Source organism: Podarcis gaigeae (genome assembly GCF_964106915.1).
Source record: "Podarcis gaigeae genome assembly, chromosome: 12".
In the NCBI taxonomy this organism is placed as follows: domain Eukaryota; kingdom Metazoa; phylum Chordata; class Lepidosauria; order Squamata; family Lacertidae; genus Podarcis; species Podarcis gaigeae.
Window position 1 is genome coordinate 44231853 of NC_139688.1, and position 26268 is coordinate 44258120.

The 26268-nt window shown below is 43.8% G+C and overlaps 1 protein-coding gene across 1 annotated transcript in view; it reads left to right on the forward strand.

Moving 5' to 3' along the window:
• Positions 1 to 358: 358 nt before the first annotated feature.
• The window catches only part of TGFBR2 (transforming growth factor beta receptor 2), a 69592-nt gene continuing 43682 nt past the window's right edge, over positions 359 to 26268 (forward strand). The window contains exon 1 of the mRNA XM_083705872.1: positions 359 to 939. Within this exon, the coding sequence (XP_083561998.1) occupies positions 864 to 939 (76 nt within the window). The 5' untranslated portion in view covers positions 359 to 863. The remainder of the gene's footprint in view (positions 940 to 26268) is intronic.

The following is a 26268-nucleotide window of genomic DNA, read 5'->3' on the forward strand; positions in this document are numbered from 1 at the left end:
GAATTCCGTGGTTCCCAATGTGGGGCACATGGCATAGGGGGGCTATTTGATTTTTAAGGGGGTCAATTCGAGAATGAGTTACAGGAGTTCACTTTTTGAATAATTAGAATTATATTTGGGGAGGGGATCAGGATTTTAGAGATGCTTAAGTTAAGGTTACCAGATTTTTTTTCAAAGAAAAAAAAAGAGAGAGAAAGTTATTTTTAAAAAAGTAACCATGGTTAGGTGGGGCATGGCAAAAAAAAAAAAAAAAAGTTGGGAACCACTGTACTAGATGATCCACACAATTCTATGATTCTAAGTATATTTATTTACTTGATGGGGGGGTTCAGTCCACGCCCACGAATAAAAATAAAAAAGCCACGGCGCGTGCCACAGAGATGATGAAGGAAGTCCCCTTCCAGGACACTATTATTTTTCTTTTTGCCTCAGCTTGTGTGAGAAAAAGAGCGCCCTGAGGGCGAGGGAGGTTTGGCCTCAGGCCCTTGATTGACAGGCAGCTCCGAAGCGAGCCCGGGAGGGAGGCTGGGCCGGAGAAGGAACTGACTGCGAGAGTTAAGAAAGTCCTGCCCAGCTGTTTGCGAACTTTTTAAGATTTCCTGTTTCCTCTGCAAGGCAGGGTTGAAGCGGGGAAGGCGGGCGGGGGTGAGTCACACACGCCCTCCGAGCAAGCAGCCGAGAGCCGCGGCTGCTGCGGCTGCCTCTGCCGGGGCCTCGCTGGCTCGCTCGCCCGCCCGCTTCCCTCTTCGAGGGACCCGCCTTCGCCTCCAGAGGAGCCCCTCGCCGCGCCCCGCGCGCCCCTCGCCGCGCCCGCCTCTCCTCCGCCGCCGCCGAGCAGCCCAGCGCCCCGAGGGAGCTTGACAATGAGCGGGGCGCCCAAGCACGTTTTGCTGTGGACTCTCTTGCACTGCGCGGCTTGCCCGCTGGCTCGGGGTACAGGTAAGCCTCGCCTTTGCTTCGCTGCCTGGTCTCTGGGCTTCCGACGCTGCCCCGCCAAGATCTAGCTTGTGAATAAGGCACCAGAAGCCCATTATTATTATTATTATTATTATTATTAGCCAGGTTCATAGCACCACAGAATTGCAAAGGAGCACCACAGAATTGTAAAGGGACATGGGTGGCACTGTGGGTTAAACCACTGAGCCTAGGACTTGCCGGAAGGTCGGCGGTTCAAATCCCCTCGACGGAGTGAGCTCCCGTTGCTCGGTCCCTGCTCCTGCCAACCTAGTAGTTCGAAAGCACGCCAGTGCAAGTAGATAAATAGGTACCACTCCAGCGGGAAGGTAAACGGCGTTTCCGTGCGCTGCTCTGGTTCGCCAGAAGCGGCTTAGTCATGCTGGCCACATGACCCGGAAGCTGTATGCCGGCTCCCTCGGCCAATAAAGCGAGATGAGCGCCGCGACCCCAGAGTCGGTCACAACTGGACCTAATGGTCAGGGGTCCCTTTACCTTTTCCACAGAATTGCAAAGGGTTCCCCCAGGGTCATCTAGCCCAACCTTCAGCAATGCAGGAATCTTTCCCTCGAACCCACGACCCTGAGGTTGAGAGTCTCGTGCTCTACCAACTGAGCTATGTTGTGTTTCTGGGGTGGGGGTGTTGATCTCCCTTCCAAAAAAAAGTTAAAACTTTTGGAATGGTTTTTCTTCTTTCCTCTTGAAAAGAGTGTTGTTTTGGAGGAAAGCATGCTTCTCTCCTACCCCCCCCCCCAACTTCTGTTCTTGCTTGAGGTGTGGTGCAGAAGTTTTCATCCTGATCTCGGGATATCTGGCAGGGAACAGCTGCCTTGTGTCTTGCAGATGCAGCCATAGATGAGCTGCTTGCAGCTGTGAAATTGGTGGGTTGTTTGCTCCTGGCATGATGGCAGGGCTTTTGGCAATGCACAGGAGGGTTTGGGGTACAAATCCCTAGAAATTGGGGAAGTGAGTCATGCGCTGATGTTTTCTGAGTCACAATTCCCCAGAAAGTAAAGGATCTGAATTCCAGAACGCCAGTTCCCTTAATTTTGCAACTATAACCCCAGTGCGCCAAGAGACATAAGAACTCCCTCGTTACAAACTCAAGGGTAAAGTGGCCGTGTGGCCTGTCACTAGCGTGCTTTTAAAAAATCCTGCACCTTCGTTTCTTCCTTCAGCTGGGTTAAAGCTGTTCGGGGTGTAAGCCTGTGGTCGTACACAGTTTGCAGTAGTATGGTGGCAACTTCGTTTTAAAAACCGCTACGCTAAGCATCTGTAGTGGGAAGCAGTGTCTTTCAAAGTCACTTGATCAGTGTTTTGTGTCCAGGTTTTAAGCTGTCTCATGACTCCTTGTGTTCTTCATTTTGCTTTCCGCCGTGTTCAAGTGTGGAGCTCTTCAGTCATTTAACACGCTTCAGTGCAGACTGTTAAACAGCAACAGCAGCAACCACACAGAGGACTGATGTGCAAAGCCCTTTTACTGCAAAATCCTTTTCACTGGTTATTATGGGTACCAGTGCTGTCAACTGACGATATAATCAGAGTAGCTAAGCTTCTCGAAAGTTAACACACAGCTTAACTTCTCTCATCACATTACTGATGGGGCACAACACACCTTTTTTTTTAAACTTGCCCTGGATGTTTTATTTTTACATAGTCTGTTTAGTAGGTAGAAACAAGGTTGTACTCAACGCTTTAGGCACATATTTTGGCCCTCAATTCCCATCAGCCTGAGCCAGCACAAGCCAGTGGTTAGGAATGATGGGAGTTGTAGTGTGGCAACATCTGGAGGGCCAAATGTTCCTCAGCTGTGATCTGTACTTTTTGCCAAGAGCAGCTGCCCAGAAATCTCATGCTCCTTTAAAATGTACTGCCACTTCTCCCTCGCTTTTGGTCTCTTATTCCCAGAACTACCTCTATCCTTACGGATCCTTCCTCAAAACCCACTTGAAGCCTAAGGATACATAACTATATTCGAGCATATTCATTCCCAATTCCATTGCACTTGTTCTCCTTTAGAATGTAAAGCTCTGTGGGATGGGGACTTGCCATTTGCACTTACGTTAATGCTGGAAAGTGACATGAACATTGATGGTACCGTACGAAGTATAGTGTCCGCTGGCAGATTTACTAGGGACTGCTTCCCCGTATACTTACTTTCATTTTTTTTTTAAAGCCATCCCATAGTAACATAACAAACAGGGTGATGCTTTTGTATTGTTTGCAAAATGATGGTTAGTGGGGGGAAAGGAGAGGTAAAAAATACAGTGCTGGAAAGGAAACCTGTATACAGTATTAAGGTTATGCATCTTACCATTCAAATAGCTACCTATAGTGATAGTAAGCATAAATATGCAGCATGCTTTTTTTAAAGATGCTGATTTAAAGTGTTTTACTTACGGTATTTAGCATGCGTAAAATCAGTTTAGCTATGTCACGGTACAGCATTTTTAGCGATTTATGTAAAGATCCTGCAATCACTTGCACAGCTGAGTACCGTGTAAAGTGTTAGCAAAATCTGTGCATTTGCTGAAAGGTTAGGTCCAGTTGCAGATTATGATAATAATGGAATGTTCCTGTACTGTAATATAAAACTTGTACGATAGAGAAGAACGTACGCTTGGAATAAGTACTCACGTTAGAAATTCTTCTTGTCTCCTTTCCAATGCAAGTCTTTGCATCTCTTGAAAGAATAGTGGTACCTTGGCTTATGAACTTAATCAGTTCCGGAAGTCCGTTCCTAAACTGAAACTGTTCTTAAACCGAGGTGCACTTTCCCTAATGAGGCCTCCTGCTGCCGGTGTCCTTCCACCATTCAGCTTCCGTTCGTAGACTGAGGTAAAGTTTGCTAACCGGAACACTACTTCCGGTTTTGCGGAGTTCGTATACCAAATAATTTGTAAACAGGGCTGTTCTTAAATCGAGGCACCACTGTAAGGGGATCTTCTAGAGCAGGCACCCCCAAACTTGACACTCCAGCTGTTTTGGGACTACAACTCCCATCATCCCTAGCTAACAGGACCAGTGGTCAGGGTTGATGGGAACTGTAGTCCCAAAACATCTGGAGGGCTGAGTTTGGGAATGCCTGCTCTAGAACAGCTTTCCTCCAACCTAATGCACTTGCTGAGTAGGATTGATGGGAACAGTAATCCAAAACATCTGGAGAGTACCAGCCTGGGGAGCTGAGACAGCAGTAGCACTTTCTGCATTTATACACGGCTGTTTGGGTCATGACCAGTGTTATCTGAGAGCTAGCACAATCGTTAAGAGTGGTGACCTTGTATAACAACTTGGCTTTATCTCTGGGTTTTACTTCTGCTGTGTTATATCTTAGGCTGAAATAGGATAAAAGTTTTTGTCCAAGCCATCCAAGCCCAGAAACCTCTGTTGGTGTGGCCCTGTAAGCAGGATCCGTTGCCATGTTCACAGTCCCAAAGGGACTCTTGGCCAAATATGCATACTTTCCTTGTGATTTCTTCCTTTCACAATTAAATGGCATTGCCTTTATCATTATAGCTATGTTCACATGTCCCAGTAAACGACATTGTCATGTCGTCTGGACTGGCAAACTTTGTGGTTCATGTTAATTTATGACGAGTTTCAAACAGGCCAGCGCCTAACCATGGTTTCTGAAGCTGTGTCCCTTAAACAAACCGCAGTTCCTGGTTTTGGAGGGTATGGGAAGCTGTGATTGGCTAAAAGGAGATGCAAATCTCCAAAACTCCCCTTGAACACAGGGCAGGAGGGAAGGTAGAGCGTGCAAGCCCAAGGCTTGTTCCTGCTCAAATCTGTGTGCTGCTAATGATCCCTCTTCATACCACCATGAATAGTTCGATTATAATTACCTTGGTGTATTTGGAATGACAATGCTTTTATTTTTATTACTTAATCTCTAATGAGCATTCTCAGGTATAAGACCACTGACCTAATTACTCAAGGACAATTATTTCTTTTCTGAAATGCACATTTTCCTGTACACACATAGTACATACGACACAAGGGATATCTGCCAAGTTTATCTCTTTATCAGTCACTATGATGAAGACATGCAGCTGTGGCAAACACAGCTTTTTGCACGTGAAGAAAGTTCTCTGACAACGATGCCGTTTGCCAAATATAACTTGCATGATATAGTACTAACATCACAAAATAAATAAATAAATAAATAAATAAATGGGGGAAACCGGACATTGATATTGCTCCCTTCTGAATATATATCCTGCTTTTTAAATTTTGTTTTGTACTGTTGAATTATGCCTGCTTTCAGTAACATACCCTCTGTCTCCCAGGTTGCACTGCGGAGCAGTTTGCCCTCCCTGAACCTACTTACTTCTGAGTAGCATGCATAGGATTGCATTTTGCTTTGCCTGACTTGGAGTGAGTGAGTGAAAAGGGATTCTTTCTTGGGCAGGAGATTTGGCAGAGCTAGCCTTTTCCTGGCTTGTATCCCTGGGTAACCTCCGTTGAAGTAGATAAAAACAAACCACTCCCTGTTAGCGGAAGACTACTGGCAAAAATCTTAATAACATGAAATACCCCAAGTGCATCACTTTCTGTACATGTACACCAAATGCATATTTGGTGGTGGTGGAGGAATGGATGCTTGTTGGTGTGCAGAACAGAAGGTTCAGTCCTTAAGAAAAAACACTCCATGTGTAGTTGGAAGGGGCAGAGAAAGACAGAGATTGCTGGCTTAGTGTCTCTAGTTAAAAGTTTGCTGAAACTTTGGGTGGGAGCACTTTTTGGGGGGAAGGGGGAGGTTAGTGCTATCTTTGGGGGTTAGAACATAGAAAGCTGCCTTTTACGAAGTCAGAACAATGGTCTATCTAGCCTAGTATTGTCTACACTGATTGGCTGTGGCTCTCCAGAGTATCAGACAGGATATTCCCAGCCCTCCCTAGACATGTCAGAAATCGAACCCGGAGCCTTCTGCATGGAAAGCAAATGTTCTGCCACTGAACTACGGCCCTTCTCCGGGGATCTACCTGTAGCAGCTCTTTGCCTACGCTTCGTTCTCTGCTTGTATGTCTGTAAATATACAGACCTTTCAGAGATAACATAACATACTGCCACACAAAGGAAACTGGGTTCCATAGCTCTGTACCTACCAAGCCTGATGGGCTTGCCATAATGTTATCTTGGGCTATATCATCATCATCAAACCTTTTATTGGCATCACATACAGTGGTACCTCGGGTTACATACGCTTCAGGTTACATACACTTCAGGTTACACACTCTGCTAACCCAGAAATAGTGCTTCAGGTTAAGAACTTTGCTTCTGGATAAGAACAGAAATTGGGTTACGGCGGTGCGGCAGCAGCAGGAGGCCCCATTAGCTAAAGTGGTGCTTCAGGTTAAGAACAGTTTCAGGTTAAGAACGGACCTCTGGAACAAATTAAGTACTTAACCCGAGGTTCCACTGTACAAACATCCAAAACAAATCAGTAAAGAATTACCACTTCCCCAATAGCACAAAACATTTGCTAAAACAAAGGCAGAGCAGTCTATCGTCACATCTCTAGGTCTCCTGGGAGATCAGACGTCTGCAGTGTATTTCAACGACAAAAAACCAAATAGAGATATTTAGCCACTAACTTGGTGAGCTCCTGATCAGTAATAGAAAATGTATGACCTCCAACTCTGGTTTCCATTTGGGGATACGGAATTGATTTAGAAATTGCTGACTGAGATCAGCATATAGTTTACAATTAAGAACCATATGTGTAAGGGTTTCCACCAGGTGGTCTTCACATTGGCAAGTTCTTTCCCCTTCCACCCTACCTGTGAACCTTCCCCAAAGAAGCTTTGATGGATTTGAATTAAACCTGGCCAGCGAAAATGCCTTTCTTTCTTGAGGGTTAAGCAGAAATTCAAGGTAATTGTGGTTAGTTTCATGTTACCTTGGGCTATAGAGTTCCCTTCCCACCTTAATAAGGAAGACTCAGAACCAAACTACACATTACATTGCAGCTGCATGGACCTTTTAATTTTTCACTGAATGTGGTTGCTTCTGGGCTCCCAACAGGGGTGTCAACTCAAAGACTGCCTCCTGACTATGTGCCTCCTCCTGATGATGTACGTGTGACATCACAAGTGTGTGACAAGTGTCATGTGGACAGCGGGTTGCTGGCCACACAATCTTCGGCCAAAGGTGGCCTCTGGCTCCCAGTGAATATCAGCACTGTGGTGGGAGGGGTAGTTCAGCCTTCCTACCTGCCATGGTCTCCGTGAAAAACCCTGTCCACCCTGCTGTGTTTTGACTCAAGGAATAGCCAGTGGAGAACTTTCTCTTGCAGGGGCAGTTTTCATTAGTGTTATGTACTGAAGTTCTCACCCTGGGCCAGCAGGGGGATACTGTAGATAGTTATGCAAATAAGGGATCGAAAGTGACATTCAGTGATTGGATAGTTTTAGAAAATTGTTACAGTTACGTTGTACTGGAGCTCTATATAAGCAGGCTGACTGAACCCTTCAGTTCAGTTCTGTTCTGGCCTGTGAATAAATAAGAGCTGTTTGAAGAATCTCTGTGTCGTCTGATATGTTCACCCACAACTTAACAATTAGGACAATGGCATGATAAGAAAAGATTAACTCCCACTGCCCCATCCTTCAGTTTATGATCCCGATTCTTACTTGACTCCAAGCGGCAGTTATTTACAGTGTTTTTAAAAAAGTGACAGTGCATCTGTGAATATAAGTATTTAATGTCTATTGTAGTTTGGCCTTCAGGAAGCGTGCTGAAGGCCCACTCCGCTTAGTGCCGTGATCACATCTTGAAACTTTGCAGCAATTGTTAGGAGTTCTGCTATGACTAGTTGGTAAAAGATGAAGGAACCTGATAGATTCTCCCTCCTCTGAAGGCTTATGGCAGACAGCATTTCACAAATACATGAACCCTCTAAATTTGAAGAAAGAAAATAAAAAGGTGGATAGGTGGGAAACAGGCATTAGACGTTTCTGTAGACTTTAGTATCTCTATTCCTGCTGTTTTTTCTTTTTCAGGGGAAAGCTCTGCCTCTCATTTAGAAAGGGGATGTCCAAAAAAAGACATGTTGTCACTTTCTGAAAATCAGATGTCTGCCTCAAATTGCTGTAATTGTAAACTGAAACAGCTGAACATTTGGGGAAATCTTAGAAGAGCAAAAAAATAAGAATCTTCAGTTCCTCAAATTGTCTAGTCATGAAAATATGTGTTAGGTGGACAGAATAGCCCAAGCTTTCTGTTTCTGGGGTTGCTCTTTTAGTTGCAACTCTAGCGATTTCTTACCTTCTCACATGATGCAGCTCCTAATTAGCATGAGGTAGCTAATTAAACAGGGCTGGAGACGGAATCTTCTTGTTATAGTATTGCACAAGCCAGTGAAATAGTTCAGCTCTGATTACAGCCTCGGAGCTACTTGTGAGCGGAATTGTTACCAGAAGAAGCACATGTCTGTACTTTTAAATTATCAACAAATTGTAATTGGCAGGCAGAATGGACTGAAGGCATGTATTTACAACTAGGCCCCAAATATAGCACCTGTGTGCACCAAGATAACCTAAGAACCCCCCCCCCCTTGGCTAAGACCCTCTACCAGCTTTTAAATTTTAATTTTAAAAATGGATATTTTATTTGTGTCCTCCCCCACCACTTTGGTTGGCAAGTTTGCATTTTTTATAGGGGGAGAATAGTTGGCATTTTTGTCTGTGTTTTATTTTGTGTGTAGGTATTTCCCCTGTTTTGTTGAATTCTGAGCACCGTCAATATTCCACCTCCCACCCCCGTGAAATGGGTACTTTGTGTTGGGTCACAGTTTCTTGTGACCCTCTTTTTTTTGCAGCATAAGGGTTAGACAGACACTCACCATTCTGTTTGTTGTGGTTCAGCAGGTATTCCATAAGCCCACAACCCTGTTAGTGTAAATGAGGAAGAGGGTTTTTTTCAAAGAGAAAGAGTGTGCACACAAAGTCTTTAGAAGGCAAGATTGCATATGTGAACTAATTAAGGCAATATGTGACACACACACAAAATGCCAGCTGTTAATTCCACAACTATTACATTTTATTCTCAAGATTACATTAGTTTCTTGAACATGTATTAAATATGCATTAAAGCGCATATCAAGATGAAGTTCTGTGCATTTGATTATTGCTGCACTTATAATAGTTTTAATATTTTGCGATTTTTTTTAAAAAAACAACCCCTTCGTGTGAATTTGTAAGGCTGTTTTATCTATTCCTAGGTTCCAAGTTGTAGCCAGTGGGTGGGAAAGGAATGTTTTGTACAGAAAAATAAAATAAAAATGCTACATATATGAATTGCTAATATTTACCTGACCACATTTAATGAGCTACCTAGTGAGCTATGTATCAAGTCTATACCAATAAATACCAGCCAGGCCTATTAATCCATAGCAGCCATTTCTACTTCTAATGATAGAGAGAAGTGTGACAATTTTGGGGCGTCTTTGGTAGCCAGCCAAATATTGGATGGACATGATCCTGCATATTCCTGACCTCATGCTGCACCTCTAGAACTCGGTGAATCCCTTGCTCCTTTTCCCAGTTCCAGGCCTTCCCAGATTTCCCCTCAACCCTGGAGTAGGGGAAGAGAACGGGATTATTCCCGTAGTCTTGCTGTTCTTTGGAGCAAGTTGCAATCCAAACACTTTGGAGTGTGGAGTGTGAAAATAGGAAGCCTTAGCCCTCTTCTTGAGCTTTGAGCTGAAAAGGGAATCACGCCTAGAATCATTGAGTTGGAAATAATCGGGAACCATCTAGAAACTAACATGCAGCTGGGATCAAACTTACAACCTTGGCGTTATCAGCACCACACTCTGAGTTATCAAGTTGACATCCCTGTGGTGTTGAACATAAGAATAGCCTGCTGAATCATCTATGGAACATCTATTCCAGCATCCTGTTTTCACAGTGGCCAACAAGATGTCTGTGGGAGGCTAGGGAGCAGGACATGAGCACTTTCCCCTCCGGTAGTTTCCAGCATCTGATATTTCAAAGCATTGCTACCTCCATCTGTGAAGGTAGAGCCTAGCCGTCATGGCTAGTAGCCATTGATAGACCCCTCCTCCATGATTTTGTCTAATCCTTTTTTAAAGCCATCCAAGTTGGCGGTCATTGCCCCCTCTTGAGAAGGCAAGTTCTGTAGTTTTGACTATGCAATGCATGAAGAGGTATTTTCTTTTATCGGTCCTGGATCTTTCAACGTTCAGCTTCATTGTTGGGCTTCTAAAGTCCTCCTGTGAGCACCTCAGGACTAGTGCTGCTCCTGAGAGATGACCCACACACTTTGACCACTGTATATCTGAGTTTCTGACACTGGTTTGAGTATACGCAGCTTGTGTATCCATCCCATCCCCAGATCATAACCCCCACATAAGATGTGAATGTACTGTACTTGGAGCATAGCATGACTGTAGAGATGAGATCCTGTTCCGTCCAACTGCTCTAGTGTTGAAGGAAAGGATGGGGCCCATCCTCTTCGTCCCAGAAAGTGATGCAACACTTCCTTTAGGGCATGTGGAGACTGGAATTACTGGTCCGTTATGCAAACATTGGGAATTAATCCAATTCCTTCTCAGTGTCCCTTGCAAACTCTCTTGGATTTCTTTGGTCACCCTTGGAGAAAAATCGGCAGTTCTCTTTCCTAGTGAGAATCTGGAGCTTTCCACCTTGAAACTTCCCCCCAACACTTCATTTAATTAAATTTAAAATAGAAACAGAAAGGACTTGCAAAATTTAAGAAGAAAAGCTGAACTTCCTGCATTCAGTAATGCCTTGGTTTATGCCAAAAGCAGGCATTCCACAGGAAGGCGGACATTTTTGAAATTTCTCAGATGCAAAACTTTATAGCCCGCAAACATCTGAAATATCCGTTCGGAGGGCTTGTTAGCAGCCGAGCTTAACTGTTTGTTATTCTACTGCGCAGAGTTTAAAATCCGAGCTGCAATTTCAACTGAGGCTCGTTTGTAAAAGTTGGCACTGTGTGCTTAGACATTTTAGAGTTGTATTAGGACTTTTCTATTTAACACCAGACTCTAGTGTAGGAATAGGGACGCGGGTGGCGCTGTGGGTTAAACCGATCAGAACTTGCTGATCAGAAGGTCGGCGGTTCGAATCCCCGCGACGGGGTGAGCTCCCGTTGCTCAGTCCCTGCTCCTGCCAACCTAGCAGTTCAAAAGCACGTCAAACTGCAAGTAGAGAAATAGGTACCACTCCGGCGGGAAGGTAAACAGCGTTTCCGTGTGCTGCTCTGGTTTGCCAGAAGCAGCTTAGTCATGCTGGCAACATGACCCAGAAGCTGTACGCCGGCTCCCTCGGCCAATAAAGCGAGATGAGCACCGCAACCCCAGAGTTGGCCACAACTGGACCTAATGGTCAGGGGTCCCTTTACCTTTACCTAGTGTAGGAACATAAGAACAGTGTGCTGGATCAGGCCAGTGGTCCACCTAGGCCAGCATCCCATTTTTGCTGGACCAGAGCACAAGGGCACACTCCCCTCCTGTGGTTTGTGATATGCAGAAACAGAATGTCTCAGATAGGGAAGGAGTTTGGTATAGAATAGGCATATGAGGCCTCAGGGTCTTGGGCACAGATGCAGTGTTTGAAATTAGCCAGGCGCCAGGAGCATTTTGCACCTGGCTTTTGACCACTGGCGACCAACCGAAGATGCTTGGGTGCCAGGATATCATTTATCATAACCATCTGGGGTCATTGGATCTGGGCTGTTTTCACACACTAGTACCTCATCCTGCAGAATTCTATCAGTAGATATTTTATCTGCACAATCAGAATGAATTTCTGGAACCAAATTGCATTTTTTTCTTATGCAGCCTGAGCAGGAGCAGTCACCATTAAGAAAAAGAGGTCAGAATAGACCAATATATATATGTGGACTGTCCCTGGTTGGATCAAGTGACTTTGCTTCTTTAAGTTCTCAAAGCTCTTAACCTAGCTCAAGGTTGTCATCTGAACTAGCCAGATGTTTAACTGAGAATCAATCACAGTCAAGTCCTCCATTTGAAAAGTAAGACTTTAGAGCCGTCTTACCCCCAAATTCAACTAGCTGTTCCATTTTGGCGACTGTAATCTTGGTTTAAGGAGCTAGGTTATATATCTGAGTTTCTAACACTGCACAGAAGTGCATGGGTTTAAGGTGTGTGTATGTGTGCGGGTGGCACTGTGGGTTAAACCACAGAGCCTAGGACTTGCTGATCAGCAGGTCAGCGGTTCGAATCCCCGCAACAGGGTGAGTTCCCGTTGCTCGGACCCTGCTCCTGCCAACCTAGCAGTTCAAAAGCATGTGAAACTGCAAGTAGAGAAATAGGTACCACTCCGGCGGGAAGGTAAACGGCATTTCCGTGTGCTGCTCTGGTTCACAAGAAGCGGCTTAGTCTTGCTGGCCACATGACCCGGAAGCTGTACGCCGGCTCTCTCGGCCAATAAAGTGAGTCGGCCATGACTGGACCTAATGGTCAGGGGTCCCTTTACCTTTATGTGTGCACCCACAAACACATGCATATAGGGAAGGTGTGTAGTCTAGTTGCGAGGAACTTTACAGTGACTGTAAATTGATCAATACGATCCGTGCCAAGTTCCAGTCTAGACCAGCCTTTGCCAACCCGGTGCACCCCAGATGTGCTGGACTACAACTCCCAACAACCCCAGTCAGCATGACTGCTGGCTGGCGCTGATGGGAGTTGTAGTCCAAAACATCTGGTGGGCAAAGGCTGGTCCACAGAATTCTGTTGTTCCAGTTCAACCCTCTCCTTCTCATACCTTTACTTGACAGCTGTAGTTATTGATATCGGCCTCCAGGAAGTGTTCCCCGTTCTCTCCCTGGAGCACTCTCCTGCTACGCTGACACCAGCCAGGAGACAGACATCTGTGGTGTTCCACTTTTATGCTCCTGACAGATGCATGTCTGATAAAGCAAACCTGTTGCTGAACAAGCCACATTAAAAACGAAATAAAACTCAGCCATGCAGCACTATAAAGCATGGGGATTATATTAGTGAGGGCTGCAGGAGACAACTGCATTTCTTCTTAACGTGTGGAAGGAATGAGAGGAAGATTGTATTAGCCCTATTGCGCTTTTAATTTAACTTGAACGGCTTGGGGGAAGCTGACAGCGCTTTCTGAAAGTCCAGAATGTCTTCACTTAAAAAAAATAACTCTGCAGATGAGCAATAGCTTTCTTAGGCTCAACCAGAATGCCATGAAAGTTTATCAGGCTTTCAGATTCTCCAGAATGGCTCATTAGTCAAGATGCGGGAAAACTAGAGATGCTACTTTTATTTGTAATGCAGTAAAATAACGACTGCTTTAGTTACTGAACCAAAATGCGGCTTTGTGTTTCAAATTGAATTTAAGAAATGCCCACATTATGTGGTGGTTATAAAATTATTCATAGACTTATTTTGGGGGGCAAAGTCCACCCCAGCAGCCTACACCTCATAAACAAACAGCAGAATATTAAAAGAAAAAAACCACGACAATTTAAATAGCAGTGTTTTGTTTTATTATTGTTTAATAGATGTTCATCCTCTTTTAAGGATCTTAGTTCATAAGGATTCCCTTTATGGTGCCAGGGGTGGGGAAATGGAAGCAAAATACATTTAATAGCACTAATAACAGTGACTTGCTGGGTTTTCACAGGCAGTAGGTAGGAGAGAAGCCTAAAACCAGGGACAGAAATGTAACTCAGAAGGTCTGGAGCAAATGAAAATTCTGTATTCTAGGCTGGAGGACTGCAGCTAATGTATGCCTCTTAATTGTATATCCTAATAATTCCCCCCCCCCCTCCCAAGGCCAGGCTAGATTTGGAAGAGCATGGGGGATGCAGTTCTTCTGCAATGGATGAATGTTGTTGTTTAGTCGTTTAGTCATGTCCGACTCTTCATTACCCCATGGACCAGAGCACACCAGGCACTCCTGTCTTCCACTGCCTCCCGCAGTTTGGTCAAACTCATGCTGGTAGCTTCGAGAACACTGTCCAACCATCTCGTCCTCTGTCGTCCTCTTCTCCTTGTGCCCTCCATCTTTCCCAACATCAGGGTCTTTTCCAGGGAGTCTTCTCTTCTCATGAGGTCGTCAAAGTATTGGAGCCTCAGCTTCAGGATCTGTCCTTCCAGTGACCACTCAGGGCTGATTTCCTTCAGAATGGATAGGTTTGATATTCTTGCAGTCCATGGGACTCTTAAGAGTCTCCTCCAGCACCATAATTCAAAAGCATCAATTCTTCGGCGATCAGCCTTCTTTATGGTCCAGCTCTCACTTCCATACATCACTTCTGGGAAGACCACAGCTTTAGCTATTCGGACCTTTGATGGCAAGATGATGTCTCTGCTTTTTTCTTTTCTTTTTTAAGATGCTGTCTAGGTTTGTCAGTGGATGAATAGATGGCAGTAATATTTCAAAGTATATTACGAGTGTGCACAATGCTTTGTGTGGAAGTAGCCTAGATTTAATTACCAGCCCTGGAAACATCTGCAGGCATGTAGTTACAGAGTAAATAAAGTACCCCTTCTTTGAGAAGAGCTGCAAAACGGAGTAAACTAATGGCCCCCTCCTTGGCATGATTCTAAACATCTGGCACCCAAGTTTTCTAAATACTGCTCAGGCTTTCAGTGGCAACTGTTGTGGTTTAGGTAATGCCATGTGGATATTGTTAGAGCCAGCGAGGCCCATGGCAAGGAATGATAGGAGTTGTAGTCTAGCATCATCTATAAAGCAGCTGGTGGGTGATGGCTGCCCTACAGGATAATGAGAATCAAGTGATGTGATGGCCCAGGATGCAGTGTTAGAAACTCAGATATATCAGCTAGGCGCCAAATGGCTCCTTAAAGCAAGGTTACCGTCACGAAAAATGGAATGTCTAGTTGCCATTTTGGGGTAAGTCTTACTTTTCGTGTGATGGACTGACTAATTGATTCTCAGTTAACTGGCTAGTTCAGATGACAACCTTGAGCTAGGTTAAGAGCCTTGAGAACTTAAAGAAGAAAAGTTGCTCTTTTACTTAATGGTGACTGGTTCTCAGGCTGCAGAGAAAAAGCATGTTGGTTCCAGAAATTCATTCTGAATGTGCAGATAAAATATAACTGATAGAATTCTACAGGATGGAGTATTAGTGTGTGAAAGCAGACCAGATCCAGTGATCCCCAGGCATGCACATAGCTGTCAACTTTTCCCTTTTCTTGCGAGGAATCCTATTTGGAATAAGGGAAATTCTGACGAAAGAAGAATGGCAGACGAAATTAATGGACTATGCAGAATTGGACAAAATGACAGGAAGGATTTGAAACCTGCGGGACCAGAGATTTACAGAAGATTGGAAGAAGTATATGAATTATTTGAAGAGCAACTGTAATCAACAAATTACACTAGTAGGACTACAAGAAGTTTTGTAAGGAGAAATATATGAAGTGTTACAAAGTAGAAAAAGATAGAGATATTGGTTATGAGTTTGAAATGTAATAGGGAAGATAAGAAATGCATGCTGAGAGATTAGATTGGAAAATTGATGGATTGATGGAAGTCAAAAATTTGAATAAGATGTAAAAGTATGTTTAATTACTGTTGAAAATGATATGTTTAAAAAAAAACTAATAAAATTTATATATATATATATATGGAATTTCCCTTAAAAAAAGGGAAACATTGACAGCTATGGGCATGCACTTCCAGATGGCAGAGATGTCACTTGGTCGCAAGTGGCCAGCAGTCAGGTGCAAAATGCGCCTGGCTCCTGGCTAATTTCAAACACTGTCCAGATGTCAAAGCATTTGGAGTCTCCTCCTTGTAGAAACAAGCCATTAATACGAAAGACTGGATTTATCTTCTGTGAAGTAAGCCTGGACTGCTGTCGATCTTCTGTCTCCAGATTGCTTTAAATACTAAATCTGGTTTTTTGCCTTAGAAAAAGAAGCTGCAGTGCTAATAATCTACAATCAGTGTTTCCCAACCTTTGGTCTCCAGCTCTTTTTGGACTACAATTCCCATCATCCCTGACCTTTGGTCTTGCTAGCTAGGGATGATGGGAGTTGTAGTCCAAAAACAGCTGGAGACCAAAGGTTGGGAAACACTGATCTACATAGCTACTGTACACAGTGAGCCGCTTCAAATGTATACATATGCTGACATCCTGCTGTTTGTCAGCCAGCTATCATCACATGTAGAGTTAAGCTTTGTGCTTGTCTCCAGAGTAGGAGTTTTTGAACGTTTGTCTGAAGGTATCAAAAAGCTGATTCTGTGCACGGTGCTCGCTGCCCGGGATTGGATAGCTCTAGGCAAGGAGCTGACATGTAGAATGGGCTTTGAGATGAGCATCCCCACACACCCATTGATTGTCTGAATTTTCTCTTTACTACAGCACAGTTGAATCACAGTGCAATGAATTGGTTTCCACCAGGGAATAATGGTTTCCACCAGGGAATAATGCTCATCTATATTTCCCTGTATATATGTAGTTGATTGACAGGTGCCCATTATTACGGATGAAGTTGAGGCTTGCTCTCTGTGCTTTCCGTCTGTTTGACAACAATGATTCAAGTTCTGGCATATCGCTCAGAGGGCTGGCTTTTAAACAACAGGAAAAGGAAATTTCTGATGGGACCAATGAGGCATAAAATAGGTTTGCTGGTAACCAAACATATGGTAGATAAAATGCTGCTTTCACTGCCCCCCCCCCATGATATTGGGCATACTGTAGAATCATATTTAGAAGTCTCTCAGGGACACTTAAAGCTACGAAATAAGTATATTTGTGCAACATTCTGCTAAGAGTAATTTAAGTCATTTAAAAAGTTAGTTTATATAAGTTCTGCCCTTCTGTTTTTGCCTACATAGACTTTCATTTATTTCAGATGGCAACATCTATCAAGGAAGCAAATCCCAAGGGCTTTAAAAATCTGTTCATTTTTGCCTAGCAGCAGGAAATGTATGACAAATATTGCATGGCTTTTGAAACCCCCAAAATATTCCGATTCATTCTTGTCCCAAAATATTGAGTTGTGATTTTTTAATAATAAGATAACGGCACATATTTTTCCCTCCCTGTAAACCAACTTAAACTAATTAAAGTCTTAACTTAAAAAATATTATTTTTTAACACTCGGAAACAATTCTCTTAAGTGGGGAGGGGAGGCATATTTAACTAGAAGATCTATACAGAAGAACATTAAAATGTGCTGACTTCAGAGTGGCTTTATTTATGTTATTTATGAATCACCCTTTGTTGAACAGAGCCCAGGGAGATGTATGTCAAAGGATAAACAATAAAATTACACCAAGGAATAAAACTACAATATTCATAAAGTCACACTAATGGGGGGAAAAACTACCCACCCCTTGCTTTTCGGGGGAAACATATCAGACTGAAAAGGTGTGGTTAAGCAAGTGTCTTTAGCTGAGGTTTAAATCCCAACAATGAAGGGACAAGCACAAATGGGAAGGTTATTCTACCAAGCAGGATTGAGCCATTTGGTATCGGAGGAGGCAGATACTTGTGTCCTGTGCCACTTAGGTAAAGGTAAAGGGACCCCTGACCATTAGGTCCAGTCGTGGCCGGCTCTGGGGTTGCGGCACTCATCTCGCTTTATTGGCCGAGGGAGCCGGCGTACAGCTTCCGGGTCATGTGGCCAGCATGACTAAGCTGCTTCTGGTGAACCAGAGCAGTGCACGGAAACGCCGTTTTACCTTCCCGCTGGGGTGGTACCTATATATCTACTTGCACTTTGATGTGCTTTCAAACTGCTAGGTTGGCAGGAGCAGGGACCAAGCAACGTGAGCTCACGCCGTCACGGGGATTTGAACCACCGACCTTCTGATCGGCAAGTCCTAGGCTCTGTGGTTTAACCCACAGCGCCACCCACGTCCCTTCCTGTGCCACTTAGGACTTTATAAACTGTTACCAACAACTTGGGTCTAGTAGCTTACAGGTAGCCATTGCAGTGCAATAGAGTAGCATTTATTTATTTTATTTATTTATTGAATTTATATACTGCCCTATACCCGGAGGTCTCAGGGCGGTTCACAGAAAAGATCACAATATATAAAATCAAAATAAGAATAATAACCCAATAATACCCCCCCCCACACACACAAAAGAGCCGCATTGTAAAAGGGTATAGGATGTCAACAAAAGGCCTGGTTTAAACTGAATGTTTTTGCCTGGTGCCTAAAGGTGTATAACGAAGGCGCCAGGCAAACTTCCCTGGGGAGAGCATTCCACAGACAGGGAGCCACTGCAGAGAAGGCCCCGTTCTTGTGTTGCAACCCTCCGGACCTCTCGAGGAGGAGGCACACAAAGAAGGGCCTCAGAGGATGATATCGGGGTCTGGGTAGGTTTATATGTAAAGAGGCGGTGCTTGAGGTTTGTGGTCCTGAGCCGTTTATTTGCAAGGTCTCCCACCTACACAATGGGTCTTTCCCTCTCTCCTCCCTTCCCAGCTCCCATCATTCCACTAGCCAACATATGCAGTAGTCAGGAAGGATGGCAGCTGTAGTCCAGCAAAAATGTGACAAATATACCCCTTTCCTGATTTAACAGGGTTAAGTAATTTGCCTGATTTTTTGTACACAGATAATTGCAGTAGCTGTTTTTATACATACAACACAAATTTCTCATGAGACTGCAGGGAGGAAAAAGTCCAACCACTTTCTTTCCTTTTTTGTTGCTCAGAACTGTAAGTCACATGTGCTATGAACTTGCATGAATGTTTTTAGAAAGAAAAACACCCTAACAGGAAATGAGGCTTAAACCCATATAGCTGACATGATGTTTGCAACAAAAGGCAGGAAATTTAGCGTTAAGGCTGACATTCCCACCTTCAGCAGGGCTGGGTTGGTGTGAGTGAAACATTTCTTTTCAGTTTCTTTTCCATTTAGTTTTGCGTTAAGTGTTACTTAAGGCTAATCTCTGTGTGTATTTGAGCGAAATACACACATGAAGTGTTTTGCAGGTACATTTGTACATATGTGGGTCTTGTTGTTCCTTGTGCGTTTTGCATAGGGGTCCTCATTGTGTTTTGTATTGTAACTGGCAGTGTGCCTGGCACCGGCCTGGTTCCTTTAAAAATGGTGTGGTGTTCATTATTTATACATTTTGGCCAGACCTCTGATTGCATCACCTTTGGCACATGCATTGTTGTAACATATTTGGCTCTTTGGGATGTTATAGTGAGAGCCAAATCTTTTATGTTACGGTATGTTACTGATTTTAAAATGAAAGTCTTACAGCTCTAGAGACTCTTAGTGTAAGAAGTGCTTTTCTGGTTTTCTTTATTTTCACGGTTATTCTCTCAAATATCAAATCAACAAAAGCCTGATTTCAAAGTGTTTACAATCAAACATTTTTTATTTTTATTTTTAAAAAAGTACTCATATTCAGTAAGCCTCATTGCTACAGCAGGGCTTTTACCTTTGTCTTTCCCTAAATAAAAGATACCCAGTCATCAATGGAAGATGCTTCTGGCTGTTTGATCTTACCACAACACATCTTTGGAGCAAAGGCAATTTTCCCTGCTTGTTTTACTTACATGTTTCCATTCCATCTTTTCTAAACTTGCAAGAACAAATCTGTCAAATCAATAAATGAACTCACCGCTATAGATATGTGTGGTGATAAAAATAATTACCACCTCCCACAATCAAAATCTCCTCCATTATATCTCTGCTCATCCCCACTATAAGATGCCCATCCAAAAAGGAATCCATAATATTGTTTACCAAGGAGCTGAAGACTCTGAAGCAGTTAGGTTTGCCAGGCAATGCCTTCAACAATAAAGGGATAATCACGGATAAGCTCCCCACCCCACCACCACTGGGGAAAACTTACACTGCCTCTCATTTTCATATACAACTTGTAGCAGGACTTCTCCAGTTGATCTCGTTGGGTGGGGGGCAGTTTTAGCATGCTGCTGATATCTCAGATAAATTGCTAATAAATTCATAAAAGTGACGAGTCTTTAAAAATAGATAGTCCTTGGGACTGCGAGAGGAGAGACAAGCGCTCCATCCCTCTTGCGTCAAACTACTGAATTTTAGTGCTGCAGTTTCCCTCCTCTGCAATCCGAGCCTTTTGGGTTTGCCAATCAGAAGGTCGGCGGTTCGAATCCCTGTGATAGGGTGAGCTCCAGTTGCTTGGACCCAGCTCCTGCCAACCTAGTGGTTCGAAAGCATGCCAGTGCAAGTGGATAAATAGGTACCACTGTGGCGGGAAGATAAATGGAGTTTCCATGCCCTATGGCTTCTGTCACAGTCTTCCATTGTGCCAGAAGCAGTTTAGTCAAGCAGGCCACATGACCCGGAAAGCTGTCTGTGGACAAACGCCGGCTCCCTCGGCCTGAAAGCGAGATGAGCGCTGCAACCCCTTTGACTGGACTTAACTGTCCAGGGGTCCTTTACCTTTACCTCTGCAATCCATTTGGTTCATAAAGAGGGACGGAGCGCTTGTCTCTCCTTGACCAGCCTGCTCACTCACCTGCACGTCATTCCTTGTCACCTGTGGCTACCAGGCTTGCGCTTGAATATAGAGCTGAGATTACCTAATGAATATTGGACAGATTCATAATCATTTTTAATTTGTATACCGTCTTTCTATCTTACAATACTCAAGGGGGTTTACAAATTGAAGGAACAAAAAATGTACAACTTATAACAATCTAATGCGATACAGAAATGTGATAATAAAACGTAACTTTAGAATAAGCAACCTACATCAAAAAAGTAACATTCAACAATCATTAGAATAGTAAATAATAATAATAATAATAATAATAATAATAATAATATCAGCATATATATTCAGTTAACGTTTCCTCTTAATGGAATTTGGATGAGAAATGTGTGCTTGCAAACATCCCATTTCAAAAGAGAGCAATGTAAACATTCAGAACATGAATGCAGTATCCAAGGAGCTCTGTGTTGCTTGTTTGTGTTCAGAAGTTCACAGACAAAGGCGGCTGGTGGCCAGTTTCCAAAGAGATGATTCACTTTCCCTCTGGGAATTGTGATAAAATGGATGACTCTTTCTGTGGTTGCTTGAAGAGTGTCTCTCTCTCTTCCCCCCCTTCTGCAAAAGACTATGCACCCTCTCCAGTAAAAACAGACAAAATTCTTGCCCTCTTAGCTTGTCCTCAAATTCTCAAAGAATGATAACTGTCAATTTGTACTATATTTAGCTAATTGCTACTTCATAGTACATCCTAATAACGTGTGCCCATTTTCTGCTGAATCTAGATAGCAGTCCTGTCACTAGATGTTGTTGTTGAATCTGTAAAAGTGTGACAACTTCTGATACAAGTGACAAACCAAAATTGCAAATCGAAAGGCTTTTCTGACAATCCTATTTTCCTCCATGGGGTTGTCATTGCAGTGATTTAAGGACACATGCAAAACCTTTGCATCAGAATTGAAAATCCGCATGAATTATCCAGGAAAAGGAACAGTAAGCAAGTTCTGGCATGACTCTAGAATCTTGATTATGGAATTTCTGGGAAAACATTTGTGCTGAAATAATTTCATACTCCCGCTGAAATAATTCCAAGAATTCTGCCTTGCATTCAAGATTTCAAAGCAAGAACTAGACATTACCTTGGCAGATGCTTTTGCTTCCAAACCTGTGTTTTTTTGGGTAATAATACGTTTGCAGAGGAGGCATTTGCAATGTTTCTAAGGTGAGTGGGTGCCCACTCTGCAAGGCCAGTTCGCCTGCCAAAGGCCTTGAATCCTGTTGTTATGAGAAAAAAACCTGCTCCTTTTCGCTTATGGGATACCCCAGAGCCCATATGGAGTCCTTTTGTAGGTTCTCTATCGGTAGGAGAAAATAACAGAGAGCAACCAGAGAATATTGAGAAGCAAAGCAGCTAGTAAGCCTGATTTTTATTAAAGCTGTTGCAACAGGGTGCTCCCCCCCCCCCACCACACACAGGAGGGGGCGAGGGACCCAGAACAAAGGGACGCCCTTATATAGTGTTTGAAACTGCCCACCCTCAAACTCCAGAAACATCATACGTACATCACAGAAGGGGTGTAGCCCAGGACCACCTCCCCCAATACATACATCACAGGGGCAGTCTCAAACAGAATCCTGAGTGTGTTGTTATCTCCTGTCTGTTTACCTGATTGAATTATCTGGGTTTTGGCCACTCTGTTGTTGTTATAACTACCTAATTCCTGAATCCAGGTCACATGCTCACCCTATTCACACCTTAGTAAAGGTAAAGGGACCCCTGACCATTAGGTCCAGTCACGGACGACTCTTGGGTTGCGACGCTCATCTCGCTTTATTGGCCGAGGGAGCCGGCGTACAGTTTCTGGGTCATGTGGCCAGCATGACTAAGCTGCTTCTGGCAAACCAGAGCAGCGCACGGAAACGCCGTTTACCTTCTCGCTGGAGCATTACCTATTTATCTACTTGCACTGGTGTGCTTTCAAACTGCTAGGTTGGCAGGAGCAGGGACAGAGCAACGGGAGCTCATCCCGTTGCGGGGATTTGAACCACCGACCTTCTGATCAGCAAGCCCTAGGCTCTGTGGTTTAACCCACAGCGCCACCCGAGTCCCACTCACACCTTAAATGTGCCCTTAAGGCAGGATTTGTGAGCACAGAGACAATGGGGAGATTTCCCATTTCCTTCGACCTTGCAGAGAAATATTTGAGGTCTTTTTGGGAGAGAGAAAATGGTTTCAGGACTTTTCTGTGGGTTTCAAACATGTGGTTTACATATTTGTATGTGTTTGCTTGGTATATTTATGAATATGAATATATATATATATATATATATATGCAGGTTTTGGTGTCCTCGGGTGTCTTCCCGTGTAAAAGTTGGGGTGTCTAGGCGACGTTTCGACGAGGTCTCACTCGTCATCTTCAGGCTGGTGCTTTCGGCTTCTTGTTACTGGAACAGAGCGGGATCTCAATGTTTGAGTTCCTATAAATACTGTAGAGGGGGTGTGGTGTCTAGCCTCCAATGTTCTGGGCAGAGAGGAAGTTCCCAGGCTAGTGTGCCTTTTCTTCTTTTGTTCCTTAATTACTTGAGAGATACCTTGAGTGATTTCTTGAGTGATATCCTGAGTACCACTTAGGTGGGTCATTAGGTGTGGATTAGTTGCTAAAGTCTTTGTGTCTTGACCTCTTGAACTTTGTGAAGAGATTTCCTGAGAAGATGGCTGTATTGCACTTAGTTGTGCTTTGGCTTGGCTTCGTGTATAGGGGCGAGCTGTGGTTTTGTGGCTTGTGTCAGCCAGATCTGTGTAGGGATTGCAGGGGGGTGCAGCATCCGGAGGTGCCACCATGGATTGGCTACTGGATGGTGTCAGTAATTCATCTGTGGAGAGGGTCTGGGTTTGGGTCTGGTGTGGTTGATTGGTGTTGGCGTTCTGTGTGCCTCTGGATCTGGTGTCAGTTTTTGTGGGGAGGGCTAATTTCCAGATGTCTGGCAAGCGGGATGTGTCGTCACGCTTGTTCATGTTGTGAGGGTGTTTCTCTATCTCGATGGCTTCCATGATTATTCTCTTGTGGTGATGTTCCGTGTTAAAGAGCAATTTGGAATCTGCAAAATTAATTTCGTGTCCTGTTTCTTTCATGTGTTGGAAAAGAGAGGAAGTTTTTTCTTCTTTTTTGACGGCATTCTTGTGTTCTGCGATACGTGCATTTATTCGTCTGTTTGTTTGTCCAATGTACGTGGCTGGGCAGACTTTGCAGGGTATTTCATAGATCCCTTGGTTTTCCAACTGGATTTTATCCTTGGGGTTTCTGAGGATATTGGCTATTTTTTGGTTGGTGCAAAAGGCTGTTTTGATATTGTGTTTATGGAGGATTTTGCTAATTTTATCTGTAGTGCCCTTGATATAAGGAAGGAGGGCCATGCCATTGTTTTCTTCTGTGTCTTGGTTTTTGGGGGGTGTTTCCTTTTGGATTAGCTTCGTAATCCTGTTTTGCTGGTATCCATTGGCAATTAACACATTTGAGAGATTCTGTAACTCAGTTGTCAAGTGGTCTTTGTCAGCCAGGCGTTTGGTTCTGGAGATGAGAGTCTTGGCTACGGAGTTTATTTGTGCAGGGTGGTGGTGTGATTGTGCATGTAAGTAGCGGTTGGTGTGTGTTTTTTTCTGGTAGATAGTGTGTCCTAGGGAGCCATCAGGTTTTTTGTAGATTAGGACGTCAAGGAAGGGAAGTTGGTTGTTGGCTTCTATTTCCATAGTGAATTGTATTTTGGGGTGTAAGTTGTTGAGATGTGTGAGGAAGCTATCCAGTTTTTCCTTCCCGTGTGGCCAAATTACAATTGCAGTCGCCCCGAGACGCATCCCCACGGAAAACATCATATGCGGAGTCGAAGCTAGCCTAACCAAATTCAACCCAGATGAAGCCAATAAAATCAGACTTGAAGTCACCAACATCCTCTGCTCCAGCAAACCACCCAGAAGCAATTTACACAAAGAAGAACAGAAAGCACTCACCAACCTGAGGAAAGACAACAACATAATCATTCTCCCAGCAGACAAAGGTAATGCCACAGTGGTGATGAACACATCGGACTACCAAGCAAAACTATCAAAGCTACTCCAAGATCCTGCCTACAAACCTATAAAAACAGATCCCACCACCTATCTGGAAAAAACCACCAAATCCAAAATAAAAGCCTCTCCTATCAGTGAAGAAATCCAGCTAAGAATCATCCCCAGAGAAAAATCATCCAGATGCCCCAAACTCTACGGCCTCCCCAAGATACACAAAGAAGGAACACCACTCAGACCAATAGTCAGCTCCATAGGCTCACCTCTACAAAATCTCGCTAAATTTCTCGCCAAGCAACTTCAGCCCTATGCAGAATCCATCTCTTCACACGTACCAAACTCCTTCCAGTTCATAGAAACAATAAAGAAGCAAAACCTACATCCTAATGACCTACTTGTGAGCTTCGATGTTGTATCTCTCTTCACACAAGTGCCCATTAATGAAGCCTTGACAGCTATTCAAAACAAATACAATCCCCCCGAATACATCTTGGACCTGACCAACCACTGCCTAACCAACACGTACTTCATCCACAATGGACAAAGATACAAACAGATAGAAGGAGCACCTATGGGATCACCCCTCTCACCGGTCATCGCAAACCTGTACATGGAACACTTTGAAACCAATGCTTTAGACAAGTCAGAACACAAACCCAAACTTTGGCTCAGATATGTTGACGACACCTTTGTAATTTGGCCACACGGGAAGGAAAAAACTGGATAGCTTCCTCACACATCTCAACAACTTACACCCCAAAATACAATTCACTATGGAAATAGAAGCCAACAACCAACTTCCCTTCCTTGACGTCCTAATCTACAAAAAACCTGATGGCTCCCTAGGACACACTATCTACCAGAAAAAAAACACACACCAACCGCTACTTACATGCACAATCACACCACCACCCTGCACAAATAAACTCCGTAGCCAAGACTCTCATCTCCAGAACCAAACGCCTGGCTGACAAAGACCACTTGACAACTGAGTTACAGAATCTCTCAAATGTGTTAATTGCCAATGGATACCAGCAAAACAGGATTACGAAGCTAATCCAAAAGGAAACACCCCCCAAAAACCAAGACACAGAAGAAAACAATGGCATGGCCCTCCTTCCTTATATCAAGGGCACTACAGATAAAATTAGCAAAATCCTCCATAAACACAATATCAAAACAGCCTTTTGCACCAACCAAAAAATAGCCAATATCCTCAGAAACCCCAAGGATAAAATCCAGTTGGAAAACCAAGGGATCTATGAAATACCCTGCAAAGTCTGCCCAGCCACGTACATTGGACAAACAAACAGACGAATAAATGCACGTATCGCAGAACACAAGAATGCCGTCAAAAAAGAAGAAAAAACTTCCTCTCTTTTCCAACACATGAAAGAAACAGGACACGAAATTAATTTTGCAGATTCCAAATTGCTCTTTAACACGGAACATCACCACAAGAGAATAATCATGGAAGCCATCGAGATAGAGAAACACCCTCACAACATGAACAAGCGTGACGACACATCCCGCTTGCCAGACATCTGGAAATTAGCCCTCCCCACAAAAACTGACACCAGATCCAGAGGCACACAGAACGCCAACACCAATCAACCACACCAGACCCAAACCCAGACCCTCTCCACAGATGAATTACTGACACCATCCAGTAGCCAATCCATGGTGGCACCTCCGGATGCTGCACCCCCCTGCAATCCCTACACAGATCTGGCTGACACAAGCCACAAAACCACAGCTCGCCCCTATACACGAAGCCAAGCCAAAGCACAACTAAGTGC